Consider the following 15,586-nt stretch of genomic DNA (forward strand, 5'->3'; position numbering starts at 1 on the left):
ACCCTCTGCATTGGAAGCATAGAATCTTAACCAATGGCCTGTCAGGGAAGTCCTTATTATTCTGTTTTCTGAGACCACATGAACCTTGAGATTCTCACATAATCCTGGCAGGGGGAAGGGCCCCAGTAATGAAATGGAATTCCCCACCACCTGGATGGATGGGGACTCAGAGTCAAAATGACACTGGTTTTAAGGAAACGATGAAAATGGTATTTCTTAGCATATCTGAGTTTGCCGGCTGAGCTTTGTAGCTGCCAGATTTGTACAGGATTGTGAACAGGGGTGTGATGATGCTGCATTTGGGTACCAAGACAGTGACCCAGGCTTTGCCAACACTACCCGTGTATACCCATGGCACACTCAAGCCGACAAATGACTGCCTTCTGCAAACAAGTAGAAACTTGTGCATGTGCCCATTTTTTCTCTTAGATAACAGTTAGACAGATAACATGAGCTAGATAGATAACATGAGCTTCCCCGGTGGCTCAGACGGTAAAGAGTCTACCTGCAATGTGGGAAACCCGGGTTCAATCCCTGGGCCAGGAAAGATCCCTGGGAGAAGGAAACGGCAACCCACTCCAGTGTCTTGCTTGGAAAAATCCTATGGATGGAGGAGCCTGGTGGGCTACAGCCCATGGGGTCACAAAGAGGTGGACATGACTGAGTGACTAACACTCTGGGGGGCATTTGTCTCCTTTACTTGTCTCCTCAATCTCTCATGCACACTGTTCTTTTTTGTTTGCTTGGGAAAATGTCAGCACCTGACCAATAACCCCACACTTGCTTCATTATCATCAGGACTGCTGCGGCTCTTCGATAGTAGTTCTGAGCCTGGGCTGCACTGGAATCATGGAGGGAGCGTAAACATACTGACACCTGGGTCTCTCCCCAAGGACTCTGACTTCATTGATCTGGATCGTCATTGATCTGCAGCTTGAGAATGAAGGTTTCTCAAAGCTTCCCAGAGATTCTTCTTTTTTTTAAATTTATTTATTTGGCAGCACTGGGTCTTAGTTGCGATATGTGGGATCTAGTTCCCTGACCAGGGATTGAACCTGGGCACCCCCTGCATTGGGAGGGCAATCTTAACCAGTGGACCATGAGGAAAGTCCCCAGGAGATTCTTATATGCAGCCCAGACTGAGAGCCACTGTCTGAAAAACTCAGAATCACAGAAACAATGCAAATTCATTTCAGCCAGCCCCCTATCTCCAGATAGATAAATATCTAAGCTGTAGGAGGGTCACTATTGCTTCCCAGGTGGCTCAGTGGTAGAAGAGTCCATTTGTCAATGCAGGAGATGCAGGAGACGTGGGTTCAGTCCCTAAGTTGCAAAGAACCCCTGGAGGAGGAAATGGCAGCCCACTCCAGTATTCTTGCCTGGAGAATCCCATGGACAGAGGAGACTGCCAGGCTGTAGTCCAGGGGGCTGCAAAGAGTCAGGCACGACTGAGCGACACACACCCAGTAGGGTCACTAGGGGAACTTTTAGAACTCCCTGCAATGTCCAGTTAATTAGTCTGGGAGGAGGTCTGGGTATCTGAATTTTCAAAAGCACCCCAGGTGATTCTAACCAGTAGCTGAGGTTAAGAATCACTCCAATCCAATGGGGAAGGTCCACTGTCCAATGTCATCTTTACTGAAGGTTTTCTTTCTTTCTTTTTTAATTAAATTTATTTATTTTAATTGGAGATTAATTACTTTACAATATTGTATTGGTTTTGCCATACATCAACATGAATCTTTCACGGGTGTACACGTGCTCCCCATCCTGAACCCCCCTCCCACCTCCCTCCCCGTACCATCCCTCTGGGTCATCCCAGTGCACCAGCCCCAAGCTTCCTGTATCCTGCATCGAACCTGGACTGGCGATTCGTTTCTTATATGATATTATACATGTTTCAATGCCATTCTCCCAAATCATCCCACCCTCTCCCTCTCCCACGGAGTCCAGAAGACTGTTCTATACATCTGTGTCTCTTTTTACTGGAGGTTTTCAAAGTGTGGTCTCCCACCACATCAACATTGTCTAGGAATCTGCTGGAAATGCAGCTTCTCAGGCCCTGCCCCAGATCTACTGACTTGGAATCCCTGGCGGTGGGCACAGTCTGGGTTTTCCCAGGCCCCCAGGTGATGCTGTCTTGGCTCACCGGTTGTTACCACGTCTAGGGTCACTTTTCCTAGCCTTGCAGTCAACAGTGCTTCCGTGTGGCCAGTCAAATTCTTCCCTCCTTCTCATCAAGGGCACTTTTCTGTTACTACACTCTGTGAACACAAAGGGCCATCTTCCTCCCAGGGACTTGGAGAGAACTCTGGTCCCCACCTCCTGTTCCAGCCACACGTGGATGTGACATTCACTCAACAGGGTGGAAGCATCTGGAGTTACCTCGATCTCATTGTCCCCTGCTGGGGAGGGGTCGCTGCTCCGCTTAGACCGGCCTCGGAGCTTCCCGTCGGAGGCCCGGGGTGGCCTGTCCGTGTCTCCCTCCTTTGCCGGTGTGGAAGGTCCATTGTGTGTGTTATATTCACCTGGCGTAGGAAAGGAAAGGGCAGACAGATCAGAGAGCTGGCTGAGTGTCTCCTCCTGTGAACGATTATACCAGAACCATCTAACTCCAAAATGGGAGGTCTCAAAGGCAGCAGTGAAGGTAAAGATCATGTAGGATCAAAATTAACTCTCAAAAGTTCCTTAAACTGCTCATTCATAATCATTCATTCACCCAGCAAAGATTTACTGACTAGGTATAGTTCCAGGCACTGGTTCCCACAGCACCCAGACTAGAGGGAGGAGAGAGACATCAGAGAGAGAAGTAAACATGTAACATGCCAGGTGGGGACATGTGTGACAGAGAACTAACAAATCGGATAAGAGCAGGGAGAGTGCTGGGGGGTCACTAATTTATAGGGGACACCTCGTGGATAAGGTGACAGCTGAGCAGGGATCTGAGAGAGGCAAGGGTGGGCAGCTACAACTTCAGTGAACAGAGTTTTGTGCTTACAACTGTCTATATACCCTAAGGTCTGAGAATCCCTAAACTAACAGGAGGAGGAAAATAACATATACATGTGTGTTTGGCTGGGCTCCTCTGGTGGCTCTGATGGTAAAGAATCTGCCTGCAATGCAGGGTTCAATCCCTGGGTTGGGAAGATCCCCCGGAAAAGGAAATGGCAATCCACTCCAGTATTCTTGAGTGAAGAATTCCATGGACAGAGGAGCCACGGGGTCACAAAGAGTCGGACACATCTGGGCAACCAACTTTCACTTTTCACTCCGTAGCTGGCTATCAAACTCCCTCCCTTGGGGTGAGTGGGGGTGTGTGGGGAGAATTCTCTACGTTCCTGCCACTAGGCAGCTTGCTGCATTTTCTGTATGTATCTTAAAAGCAAGTCCTTTAAGCTTTTCTTGTTAAGAAATCTGTCAATTTGAGATTGTAAGGCAAGAGCATCCAGCACAGGGCTGGCAATTAGGAGATATCAGCAAAGGGCTTAAACTGAGTTCTGGCTTGACTAGACCTACATACATGAAGGACCGGTGAGAAGGTGCAGGGATGAGGGTGGGCACCTTCGGATTCTCGTTGAAGTGGCGTTTCTGGACACAGTGTGCCGAGAGGCTGCCAGGCTCCTGCCCTTGGGCAATTGTCTAATGATCCACAGTGAACAAGTGGTCAGCACCCCGCAGGACTTAAGTCCCAGAGGCAGCATCCAGGTTGTGTTGGTTTTTAAGCACAGAAGTTTTAAATGCATTTTACTAGACTTTATTATCTTTATTTAACTAATGAGGGAACTGAGGCTTATGGAGATGATGTAAGCCTGTAATCCTGCAAATGAGCGATAAAGCCAGAACTAAAATTTGGGTCTGCCTGTGTCACTAGAGTGACAGAACTGTAAACCAGTGTGGAACCTTAGAGGACCTCCCATCCCACTTTCTCATCTTACATCTGCTTGTTTTAGCTCCCAAATGTACCCTGTGGACTCCATCTTTCCTTCCATAATTGCCAGTTCTTGGATCATTGGGGTGGCGGGGAGAAACGCTTTTGTCTAAAAATACTTGGAAAGCCACTAATTTTTTCCTACCCTGGAAGGACTATTTCCCTCCCAAACCCAAGGGATTGAATTTTATTTATTTAATATTTATAAAACTTAGCAGACTAAGGACATAATAAAAAAAGATGTGATTTTGAGTTGTAGAACGGCTGGGCTGTCTCCAGCTCCCCCAAATTTCTGGGACACAGCATTAGAGACTTCCAAAACATCAAACTAGCAAAGACTTTCTTCTGGAGGATGAGGAAAAGGCAGTAAATAAATTCACAGATGCTTAAGAGTCATAAATAAAGTTTATCCTGATTCACTTGGTAGTTCTAAGACTGTGGAGGCTTAGAAAACACCGGTTGGCCCCATTAAAATTCAGGCAAATATTATTAAAAAGAGGAGGAAACACCAGCTACCTAAGAAATGTCCCAATAAGGTGTTAGGTGAAGTCAATTTATTAGGGGTGCCAAAAAAAGCAGCTTTCCCCAACCTTATACATTCTTAGAATGAAGGGTCAAAGTTCAAGGACAAAGTCAGAGGTGCACATGCTATACAGCAAATTATAGTAATCTTTCCTGGAGTCATTTCACTCTTTTTCTTTCTCCCCTTTCAATGTTTTTACTTATTTTAACAACTGTTGAGGTATAACTGACATACAAAATAACCATACATACTTAGAGCACAGTTTGATAAGTTTTGAACACACGGTCACATCTATGAACCCACCACCACAATGAAGATAATGAACAAATCCAGCACCAAGGGTTTCTCTGTAATTCCCTTGTAGTCTCTTCCTCCTGCTACCCACTCCCTAGCCAACCATAGGTCTGCTTTCTTTCACCATAAATTAGTTTGTATTTTTTAGAGTTTTAAACAAATGGCATCACTTAGTATGTGATGTCCACACACATACAAACACACTTTTCTGGCTTCTTTCAACCAGCAGAACTGTTCCGAGATTCAATCCATGTTGCTATGTTTATCGCTAGTGTATTTCTCTGTGTTGCTGAGTACCACTCTATTGGGTGGATGTATCCCTATCTGTTCACCTGGAGATGGACATTTGGGTTGATTCTAGTTTTTGGCTGGACTAAAGCTTTTATGATCATTCACTCATCAGTACTCATCAGTCTGCATAGACATGACCTTTCTCGTTATGAGAGACTGTGGTTACTGGTTCATAAGCAACTGCAAACTTTTTTTCCAAAGTGGTTGTAGCATTTCACACTCTCACCAGCAAGGTTAAGGGGATTCTAGCTGCTCTGCATCCTTGCCATTCATTGGTGTGGCCAGTCTTTGTAATTACAGCCATTCTAAGGGGTGTGTGTTTGAGGATTTAATTTGCATTTCTCTGACTAACGCAGCACTCTAGTCTTGTGCTTTTTACAAAATAGTTCTTTATTTTATTTTTGGCTCTGATGGGTCTCAGCTGCAGCACTAGGGCTCTTCGTGGTGGGGTGAGGGCTTCTCTCTAGACGTGGTCCATGGGCTCAGTTGCCCTGCGGCGTGTGGGATCTTAGACACCGGGATTGAACCTGTGCCTCCGGCTTTGGAAAGCAGATTCTTACCCACCCAGGGACGTTCCAGTCAGGTGCTTTTCATTTTTTTCCGGCTGTGCTGGTATATTCTTTGGTGAAGTGTCTGTTAAAGTACTTTGCCCATTTCTTTATCGGGTTGTTTTCTTATTATTGGTTTTGAAAGTTAAAAAAAAAAACATATTCTGGATGGTTTATTTTATGCATCAACTTGACTGAGCCAAGGAAGGCCCAGAGAGCTAGTAAGACATTATTTCTGGGTGTGGCTGTGAAGGTATCTCCAAAGAGATTAGTGAGTAGAGAAGATATGCCCTAACCAATGTGGGTAGGCATTAGCCAATCCATTGAGGATTCGGGTAGAAGAAGGCAGAGGAAGGGAGAACTCTCTCTCTTCCTGACACATAAAATTAACTCTCACACATGGGTTATTTACAAGTGTGTTATTTCGCTTTTGGATATTTGCGAATTTTCCAAAAATCTTCCTTTTACTTCCCCTATTTTCAGAGTATGTACTTTTTATTCCTTGAAAATTAACTATCACACATGGGTTATTTAGAAGTGTGTTACTTCAGAGTATGTACTTTTTATTCCTTGAAACCTTTTAAATGTAATGGGACTTCACGATTTATGGCCCGGAAGTTCTATTTTTGGTAAATGTTTCATGCGCATTTGAAACAAATGTGAATTTTGCTGTTCCGTGGAGGAGCCTACAGATTGTCTGTTACATCTTTTCCCTCTAGTTCCCTCCCCAGAGAAAATGAGTTAACGGTTGTTTTTGCATCCTTCCAGAAACTTTCTATGCGAATATGGGCATTTAACTATACTCATATTTAAAACCCTCCAGGACCATGTCATGCATGTAGTTCTTGTTTCCTCACCTATCACAACAGCTCAGAGAGATCCGTATTAGTGGATTCTTTTCAACAGATGTATAGTGTGCCAAGGGTAGGTACACTACCGTTTATTTAACCTGACTCCTATTCATGGATATTTAGGTTACTTCCAGGCCTTTGCTCTGCTGCAAAAAGAATTCTTTTAACTTAAGTCTTTGTACCTATGTGAAACTTTATTTTTAGTGTAAGTTTGTGGAAGTAGAATAATTGAATTAAAGCAACCACTACTGATTTGTCTTTTCTCTTGAGTAACAAGAGAGGTTCAGATTTTGCCTTTGCCATCAGCAAAAGTGAAAGTGAAAGTTGCTCAGTCGTGTCTGACTCTTGGTGATCCCATGGAATTCTCCAGGCCAGAATACTGGAGTGGTAGCCAATTCCCTTCCCCAGGGGATCTTCCCATCCCAGGGATCGAACCCAGGTCTCCCTCATTCCAGGTGGATTCTTCACCAGCTGAGCCACAAGGGAAGCCCAAGAACACTGGAGTGGGTGGCCTATCCCTTCTCCAGGGGATCTTCCCGCCATCAGCGAATTGCTCTGCAAACGTCCGCGAATTGTTAGGGCTTCACGTAACTGTGAATTCGTGTTGATGCCAACAGTGCGCTGATGGGGCTGCGGGCTGCGGAGGAGCAGAGCCTGAGGACAGCGTATCCGGACAACGCAAAGGGTGAGCATGATCTGTCAGTAATATATAAACCTCTTGAGCCTCTGGAATTTAGAACCAACCACTCAAGGAGATCCTGGATAATTTCAGAAGTGGAGTTTTTATGGGGAATTTTAAGACAGTGCATGAGCGTGTGCGTGTGTGCACAAGTAAGCTTACGTGCCGTTCCTTTATAACAGACACGGGGGAGACGAGGCAAGAGACCTTGGTTACAGCTGACTATTATTTATGTCATTAGATTTTATGTGAGCTTGTTAGACACACAGTAAAAACCATCTCAACCACTTATTGTTGAACCTTAGGGCCAGGGGATAAATGAAGAACAGGGGGAAACAATAAGGGAAAATTTCAAAGAGACACAAAGAGCCTTTATGTTCGCTCCGGATGGGGAACAAAAATGACCATCTCACATAACCCAAATTCTTGAGAAGTCAAGTCTCTAGAATCCAGTTCACCAGCAAATTATACATAGTAGCATCAAGTGGAAGATTTCCTGCTTATATTTCATTTCTGAAACCAGTTTGAAGAGGCCACATGCTGAAAAGCAGGATGGGCAAAGATAATTCGGCAAGTTTGTTACATTTCATACTCTTCCAAGGAAGCAAACTTTGGAAATTGGAAGGTGGGTATTATGCATTTATTCTATACTCTTTGATGAGGTCACAGTGACCAAAGTCAACGCCCAAACCTTAAACTGCCTTCCAAGTTGACTAAAAAATGCTTGGCTGTGTTGTCTCCCATTTGTCACCAAGCCAGTGCGATTTAACCCACCCCAACTGGTGGAAAACGCAAGCAACAGCTGCACCAAGAGCTGCAGGAACGAAAGTGGTGAGTCTTCACTACTGTCTTTTTCTAGCCATCCACCAATGAATATTTATTGAATGAATGTCCATACACATCATGCTAGCTTGCCTTCTACAAAGCCCCAGAAACAGGAGGCTTCAGAAAAGAAGAAAATGCAATATTTCCTATTATTGGACGGTCTAATTTATGGCTGTCATGGTATTTAATGGTGATGAGTCTAAATTGTCTCATAAAGAGTAGACACGTGCACAGCAGATTTACGAAATCAATAAATGAATGCACAAGCTGGTGAGCTAGTTCACACAGGGATGCAAACATCACCAAAGGGCCTAGATGTGGAATCGGGTGTGCTCTGTCTAAATGGAGCAAACATTACTCAGCTCCAGCCAAGCCCTGTCACTTAACAATGTGGGCCTAGGGTGACCGGATCGTCTTTTAAGAGAAGGCAGGCCTTAGAATTTTTAGGTAAAAATTTATGACTTTCTAAAACATGGGTGCAATTAAAAACACACGTACACCACGCCCCCACATCCACACACAAAGAAAAGCCAACAAAACATATCTGAGGGCTGATGCTAACTCATGGGTGACCAGTTCATTAAAACTGGGACCTCCACTCAGTTCATCTTTCATACAAGAGCTCAGACCACAGCCATGAATGACCACAGGGCAGTGATGGTACTTACCGCCAAGCGACTCGGAACTCTGGCTGGGGATGTTGTGAGATGCCTCCTGGAGGACGTAGGTGGACGTGGAGAGAGGAGAAGGGCAGATGCTGCTGGCTGGGACGTAAGGAGGGTTGTAGGACGAGCTGTAATACTGGGAGTACTGGCTCTGCGGGAAGCCGGGGTAGGAAGGATAGTCCTGGAAAGGGAAACCCACGAGGCTGTGAGTGGGGAAGACTGTCAGGCTGACGGGGGCGAGGGGCCTCCTGGGCTGGGTCTTCTGAATCGATCCCTGTTCCCCCACCGTTACAATAAAAGTTCTATGAGGGCTGGAGTTTTGGCTAAAAGCAGATTTTCCCCCAAGACAAGGATTCAAGTAGAGGATTTGGGGGATGAAGGCAAGACCAGCTGGGGAATGGGGAAGTGAGGTAGCAAAGGGAAGAAGGGCAAGCAGTCAGCACGGGGGCTTCTCCAGTGGGGACTGGAGCTGAATTCTACCCAGGAGATGCTGGGATGGCAAAAAACACACCTCAGAAAGATCTCTCCCAGGGGGCAAAGGAGCTGGGGTATTTATACACCAACTCCAGCCAGTCTTTGCTTGAGAGCTGCTCCCAGAGGGTTTCAATTCCCTGGCACTTCCTACTGCCCTATACATTGGTTCCAGAAAACACCTGTGTGCCCAGAGATGCAGAGATTGGCAGCTGGAAGCCAATGGGTACACCCTAAGGGACGTGGGTATGGTTCTGACAGCATCCGTCTCAGGCACTATTGTATCCCCAGTGCTTGGAAGAGTGCTGGGCACACGTGGGCACTCAATAAATGCTGGAAAAATTAAAGAACAACTGAGTGAGGAATGAAGACCACGTACACTTGTGCAGGAGTCTAGGTTCATTTTAGGTTCATGGTGGGTGGTGGTGGTGGTGGCTCAAATCTAGTACGCCTACACAGCATTAAGGATCCAGAACCTTCTAGGAGGGAGTCTTAGAGATGAAATCAAAGAATACCAATCCTCTTTATCAAAGAGTATCTTGGTCTGTTTCAACCAACCAGATAGTCCAACTCCTCCACCATAGTCACTGTTTCATATATTTAGCCCCCCTGGAAAGTAGAGCTTCTCAATCTTGCAAAGAACTCATGGAAGGTTCTTAATAGGAAAGGTACACAGGCAGTGCACAGAGTTCCCGTCCACCGTGAGCAGGTTAATTCTTAACTCACTCTCTAAGTGAAACCAAGAGACTCACATTATTGGCCAACATCCATCCATCTTTATAGTGTTGACTAAGCTCCGTTTCACAAGTATTTATAATGTAAAGTTGGGCACTTTACAGTGAGATGCAGAGATAAAGATGATGTCCTTTCACCCTTGAAGAGCTCGGGGTCTGGTGAAAGCCACATGTTTTTGCTTTCATACATTCCAGACTCAACAGTCAATGGGTGTCTTCAACGGGCATCAAGATGGAACACAGAACAGAGCCCCTTCATCTTGGAAATCTGCCAACAATTCCGATTTCTCTGCCTCTACGCTGTCTCTTTCCGATGGCTGTTGGTGTAGCCTGGCCCCTGTGGCCTCCAAACCCAGGGAATAAGAGGCCTGGTGCAGGTGGCCTCTCTGGCTGCCCTGATTTAAGGGGACTGCTTATGGAAAGAGCCAAGAAAGCCACTGGTAGGGAGCTAGTCTACCTGGTGCACAGTTCCGAATCCGGCCGCGTTGGTCAGTCCATTTGCTCCTTGATAGATCCCAGCCGTGCCTGTGGGAAGGAGCGACAGATGAGGTTCTTACAGTCAGGGAGGGACGTGGAGGAGAAAGGCGCAGTGGAAGGCTGGAGTCTTTGAGGTTCGACAGTTTGGGATGGAACTTATGACTCGGACGATCTCTCTGAACCTCGGTTCTCTCAGTTAATGAATAAAATACAAATAACACCTTCAAAGGATTCTGGTGAGAGATAAATGAGAGTGCACACAACATAGCTTCTGGTACTCCATAACTATGTTTTAAAAATAATTTAGTTTTTTAAAAATTGTGGTAAATGTACATAACAACACTGGCCATTTTAACCATTTTGTTTTTACTTTTTAAAACTGACGTATAGCTAATTTAAAATGTTGTGTTAGTTTCGGACGTACAGCAAAGTGATTCGGTTCCAATTTCTCCACATCCTCACCAATACTTATTTTCTGATTTTTAAAAAATATTGCAGCCATTCTAAAGGATGTAAGGTAGCAATGATTATGCTTTGAATTGAATGAATAAAATGACTTCTCCTTTTTGAACTTCAGTTGTCCCACCTGTAAAATGGGAATAAAAACGATACTACTACTACTGGAAAATGCTACTTAGTCAATGAATGAGTGTGGTGTCATTACCTGGTCTCCCCTGACCAGGTAAGCTGGTGGTCAGGGGAGACCTCCGAGATGACATTTGAGCTGAGTCATGAATGGTAAGAGGAAACCAGTGATGGAAATGCCTTGAGGGAAGAGACTTCACGAACACTGAGGGTGAGACTCTCCGGTAGGGATTAGCTTGACAGGTTACAGAGAAAGAAAAAGGGGTCAGTGGAGTGGGAGCCCAGAGAAAGAAGACGGGGGTTACCACCAGAACAGCAGTCAACTTGTGTGTGTCAGGGCTCCTCATGGGGGAAGTGAGCAGAGGAAAATTAAGTCTCGTGCTCAAGGCAGCCTGGATAGTGAGTGACAGCCTCGGGCGCTGGAATCCAGGCAGTCTGGCTCAAGTCTGCTTTTCCAACATGGCTCTATACTGCCAGGGCTTCCCTGGTGGCTCAGATAGTAAAGAATCGGCCTGCAATGCAAGAGACCTCGATTTGATCCCTGGGTCAGGAAGATCCCCTGGAGAAGGAATGGCAACCCACTTCAGCATTCTTGCCTGGAGAATTCCATGGACAGAGGAGCCAGGCGGGCTACAGTCCATGGGGTCACAAAGAGTCAGACACGACTGAGTGACTGAGCACACACACTGTACTGCCAAAGCGGTTTCTTTTTAGAACTGTTTTTGGGGCACACTGTATAAAATCCCTCCACTGTCAATGTTGGCTCAGTGATTTTTAAAGTAAATTGCTTTACTGTACAGCTGTCACCACGATGAAGTTTTAGAACATTTCCATTGGCTTCAAAGAACCCTCATGCCTGTTTGCAGTCAACCTCTTCTCCCATCCTCAGCCTCAGGCAGCTCTTTTTGATTATAGCCATTCTAGTAGATGTGTCCCTGGAGTGGGAAATGGCAGCCCACTCCAGTATTCTCGCCTGGAAAACTCCATGGCCAGAGGAGTCTGGTGGGCTTCAGTCCATGGGGTTGCAAAGAGTCAGAAACGATTGAGCAGCTGAGCAGTAGATGTGTAGTGGTCTCTCATTTTGGCTTTAAGTAGCATTTCTCTAATGACTGATCAAGTTGGGCACCTTTTTATGTACTTATTAGTCATTCAGGTATCTTTTTTGATGAAGATTCATTCAAATTTTTTTCCCACTAAAAAAAAGTTAGGGTGTTCTCTTAACACTGATTTGTAAGAGTTCTTTATATACTCTGGACACAGGTTCTTTATCAGACATATGATTTGCAAATATTATCCCCCAGTCCTGTCTCTTAATTTTTCTAATGGTGTTGCTTGAAAACCAAAGCAAAAGTTTTAAAGTTACTAATATTTTTTATAAATCTTGTTTTTGCTGCCTAACTCAAGGTCATAAAGACTCTTTCTAATATTTTCTTTTAGAAATTCTAGAGTTGAAGGCCTTACGTTTAGGTCTATGACCTAATGTAAGTGAGTTTTTGTGTACTGTGTGAGATAAGGGCCTAAATTAATCTTTCTGCACATGGCTACCCAGTTATTCCAACAGTCTATCCTTTCCCTCATTAAATCACTTGGCACCTTTGTCAAAAATTGACAACGTGAGAGTTTATTTATGGGCTCTCTATTCTCTTCCACTGACCTATCCGTTCTGCACAAATTCCATCCAGTCTTGATTACTGTAGCTTTATATGAAGTTTTGAAACCAGCTAGTGTAAGTTCTCCAACTGGGTTTTTCTTTTCCAAGATTGTTTCGCCTTCTCAGTATAACCTTGACATTTACATATCAATTTTAGAATAAGCTTGACAATTTCTATTGGCGAGAACAAAGTGGCACGACATTATTCAAGAGTATCAACTCAGAAATCTATATCCAGAGGAAACATCCTTCAGAAATGGGGGAAATCAACACATTCTCAAAATGAGGGAGAACCAAGAGAACTTGTCACAATAGATCTCCCCTGAAATAAGGGCTACAGAAAGTTCTTAAAAGAGACAAGAAATTTTAAAAACTGGGCGGGGGGGGGAGAGGTAGGGGAGAAAAGGAACCCTGAAACATCAGGCAGGAAGAAAGAAAAAGAGTAAAAATATGGGCAAGTAAAATCTCTTTTCCAAGAGGTTATAACACTAACTCAATATACCATTAGATTCATAACAGTTTGCTGTTAAACTTGTTTTATAACTATATAAAACACTGAAATGGTTCCAAAGTCAGATCGACAAAATAAACTAACCATATCCTTATCCAGGGCTTTCCCAGGTGGCTCAGTGGTAAAGAATCCTCCTGCCAATGCAGGAGATGTGGGTTTGATCCCTGGTCCAGAAAGATCCCCTGGAGTAGCAGGAAATGATAACCCACCCCAGTATTATTGCCTGGGAAATCCCATGGACAGAGGGCCTGGTTGGGTACAGTCCATGGGGTCACAAAAGAGTTGGACAGGACTTAGCAACTGAACAACACCACTCTTATCCAGAGGTGAGGGGAATGTGTCCCAAGCACTGGTAAGGTGGGAGAGAAGTAAACTGCCAGAAAGTGATTTCACTAGGAGCTTGGGGGGCACAGGGAAGGGTTCTGAAATGCCAACTGGGAGGTGTGGAGTCAGGGAGGGCTTCCTGGAGGAAATGACAACTAAACTAGTCTCTGAAGGATGAGTAGGAGTGAGCTGCATGAAGAGAGCACGAACCAGGAACACCAGCACACGTGGGCATCTGCTTCAGATCTTCATTCCACGGAGGCTTATCTGAGACCCAGAAACCAGAGAATGTGTCCACACTAATACAGCATGATATGCTGGAATCCCATTCTCTCCTCCACGGCCTGTCAGGACACATCTGGCAGAAAGTCTAGGCCAGTCGATTTCATTCAAGGTCATTTTGGGGGTCCTGGTTACCATGGCAACCCCTCCCTGCTAAATCACAGAAACATACCTGCCTTGGGAAGTCACTTCTGGATGCGGTGCTTTCTCTCCTGATTTCTCTTTTCTTTAGTGGCAACCTTCTGAATGATGAATTGGGCGGGTTTAGAAATAAACCGGCCCACAATCTCATCCCTTGGTATTCTTTCTCCCAAACGGCTTCTTGTTTGTTTATATTTTATGACCCAGGGGCATGAGAAGAATGGGCAGCTGAACAAACCGCAGCATGCCGAGGGCAGTCCCCGAGTCCCCGCAGTGAGAGAGCCCTCCCATGCCAGAGAGGACGCAGGAGGAAGGGGGCACACAGCCCCAGATGCCTCATGCCACATATGTGGTCTGCAAATGGACCCACCTGGAGCTGGAATGTTAAACACTGACCTCTCGCCTCCATTTGGCTGGTGGAAGGCCTGGGGAGGGCAAGGATGAGAAGAGGAAAAACATCTTCTCTTAAGGGGACGATGGTGGCGGATCCTGCTTTGGGGTCCCCTCCACTATCCCTTTATTCCTTCTCTCTCATATTAAGAGAATCTCTGCTTTCAAGCTGCGCGCATGGCCGATTAGAGTAAGCCCCGTGGCCCAGCTTCCCCTGTGACTGGTGTGGTCATGTGATGAGCTCCAGGGAAGGGAAGAGGGCTAAGTTACTGTGTGCAGCTTCCTAGTCGTGCCCTCAAAGGGCAGAGGTGGGTTCTTCCTTGCCTGGAATGGAGCTATGTTGGATCACAAAACTGAGGAACCAGACATAGGAGCTTGGAACCCCGCCATATGCGCAGACCAGAACCGCCACATCAGTTTGGACTTTGAGGAGAGAAAGAAATGCCCTTCTTTCTTGCTGAAGACATTGCTATTCTGCGTGTCATATCGGAGAACTGCTTTATTTTTTTGACTGGTTGGTTTTCTTGGATTTTAAGTAAAAGTTGATTCTTACTGCCTGGCTCAGTAAAACAGTTTTTAAGTGAATGGTCATTCATTTATTGAATAATCGTTTCCCAGTGATGTACCAAATACTACTGTGTCTATGACTTTTCTAGTATCATACAATGGGCAAGGGTTGACGCTGATATTCAGAGAGGACAGACAGAAGACCACTGAGTGAAGAGATACGCAAGGAGTTGAGATAACTCCAGACAGACCAAAACACAGTGATGTGTGAACGCTGGCTTTTAAATGCTAACGCTTTGGGGAAGAAGATGCGGCAATTCATGGTGGGATCGTCCTGAACTGGTCCACACCCTGCTCAAGGAGACGAGTCTCTGATCACGGGCATGGATTTGGGGGCACGATGGAGCTGCTGTGAAAGTTTCTCACTCCAGTTTCGTATGTGTTTGTTCCTGCTAGCCAGCAGGCTTGTGGGCTGATCCCACTTGGCAGGCCAACTAAGAATGAGGGTGAAGTAGGTAAAACGGCTTAGTAAGAAATAGGAAGAAAGAAGGCTTTTCTCAAGTGGGGGATGCAATTCTCCTGGCTAGAGAAGTGGGACAGAGCAAGAGGGAGGGAAAAGAGTGAGAGGAGGCGAGTGAGGACGAGCAGGAGTCGTGGGGCAGAGGGATTCCATTCTCTGCACCCGCATGTAGCTGCTGAGAAAGCAGCAAGACGCTCAGGTCATGGGGAACACATGTACACCCAGGGCTGATTCATGTCATTGTATGGCAAAACCCACTGCAGTATTGTAAAGTAATTAGCTTCCAATTAAAATTAAAAAAAAAAAAAAAAAAAAAAAAGACCCTCAAGTCAGAAGTGGCCGTGTGTGCTGCGGCTAAGACAGGAAGCCCTCAGAACCTTACAGGGAGG

The 15,586-nt window shown here is 45.4% G+C and overlaps 1 protein-coding gene across 3 annotated transcripts in view; it reads right to left on the reverse strand.

Moving 5' to 3' along the window:
- EYA2 (EYA transcriptional coactivator and phosphatase 2) overlaps window positions 1–15,586 on the reverse strand; it is a 263,186-nt gene that overhangs the window by 89,866 nt on the left and 157,734 nt on the right. For all 3 annotated transcript variants that reach the window (XM_086331564.1, XM_086331566.1, XM_086331565.1), the window contains exons 6-8: window positions 10,267–10,334; window positions 8,608–8,785; window positions 2,386–2,528 (exon numbers count right to left, since the gene is read on the reverse strand). In XM_086331564.1, coding sequence (XP_086187690.1) covers window positions 2,386–2,528; window positions 8,608–8,785; window positions 10,267–10,334 — 389 coding nt within the window. The remainder of the gene's footprint in view (window positions 1–2,385; window positions 2,529–8,607; window positions 8,786–10,266; window positions 10,335–15,586) is intronic.

This window comes from Bos grunniens, chromosome 13, assembly GCF_055505025.1.
Source record: "Bos grunniens cultivar Pamir isolate PY7600 chromosome 13, Bosgru_T2T1.0, whole genome shotgun sequence".
Taxonomy (NCBI): Eukaryota; Metazoa; Chordata; class Mammalia; order Artiodactyla; family Bovidae; genus Bos; species Bos grunniens.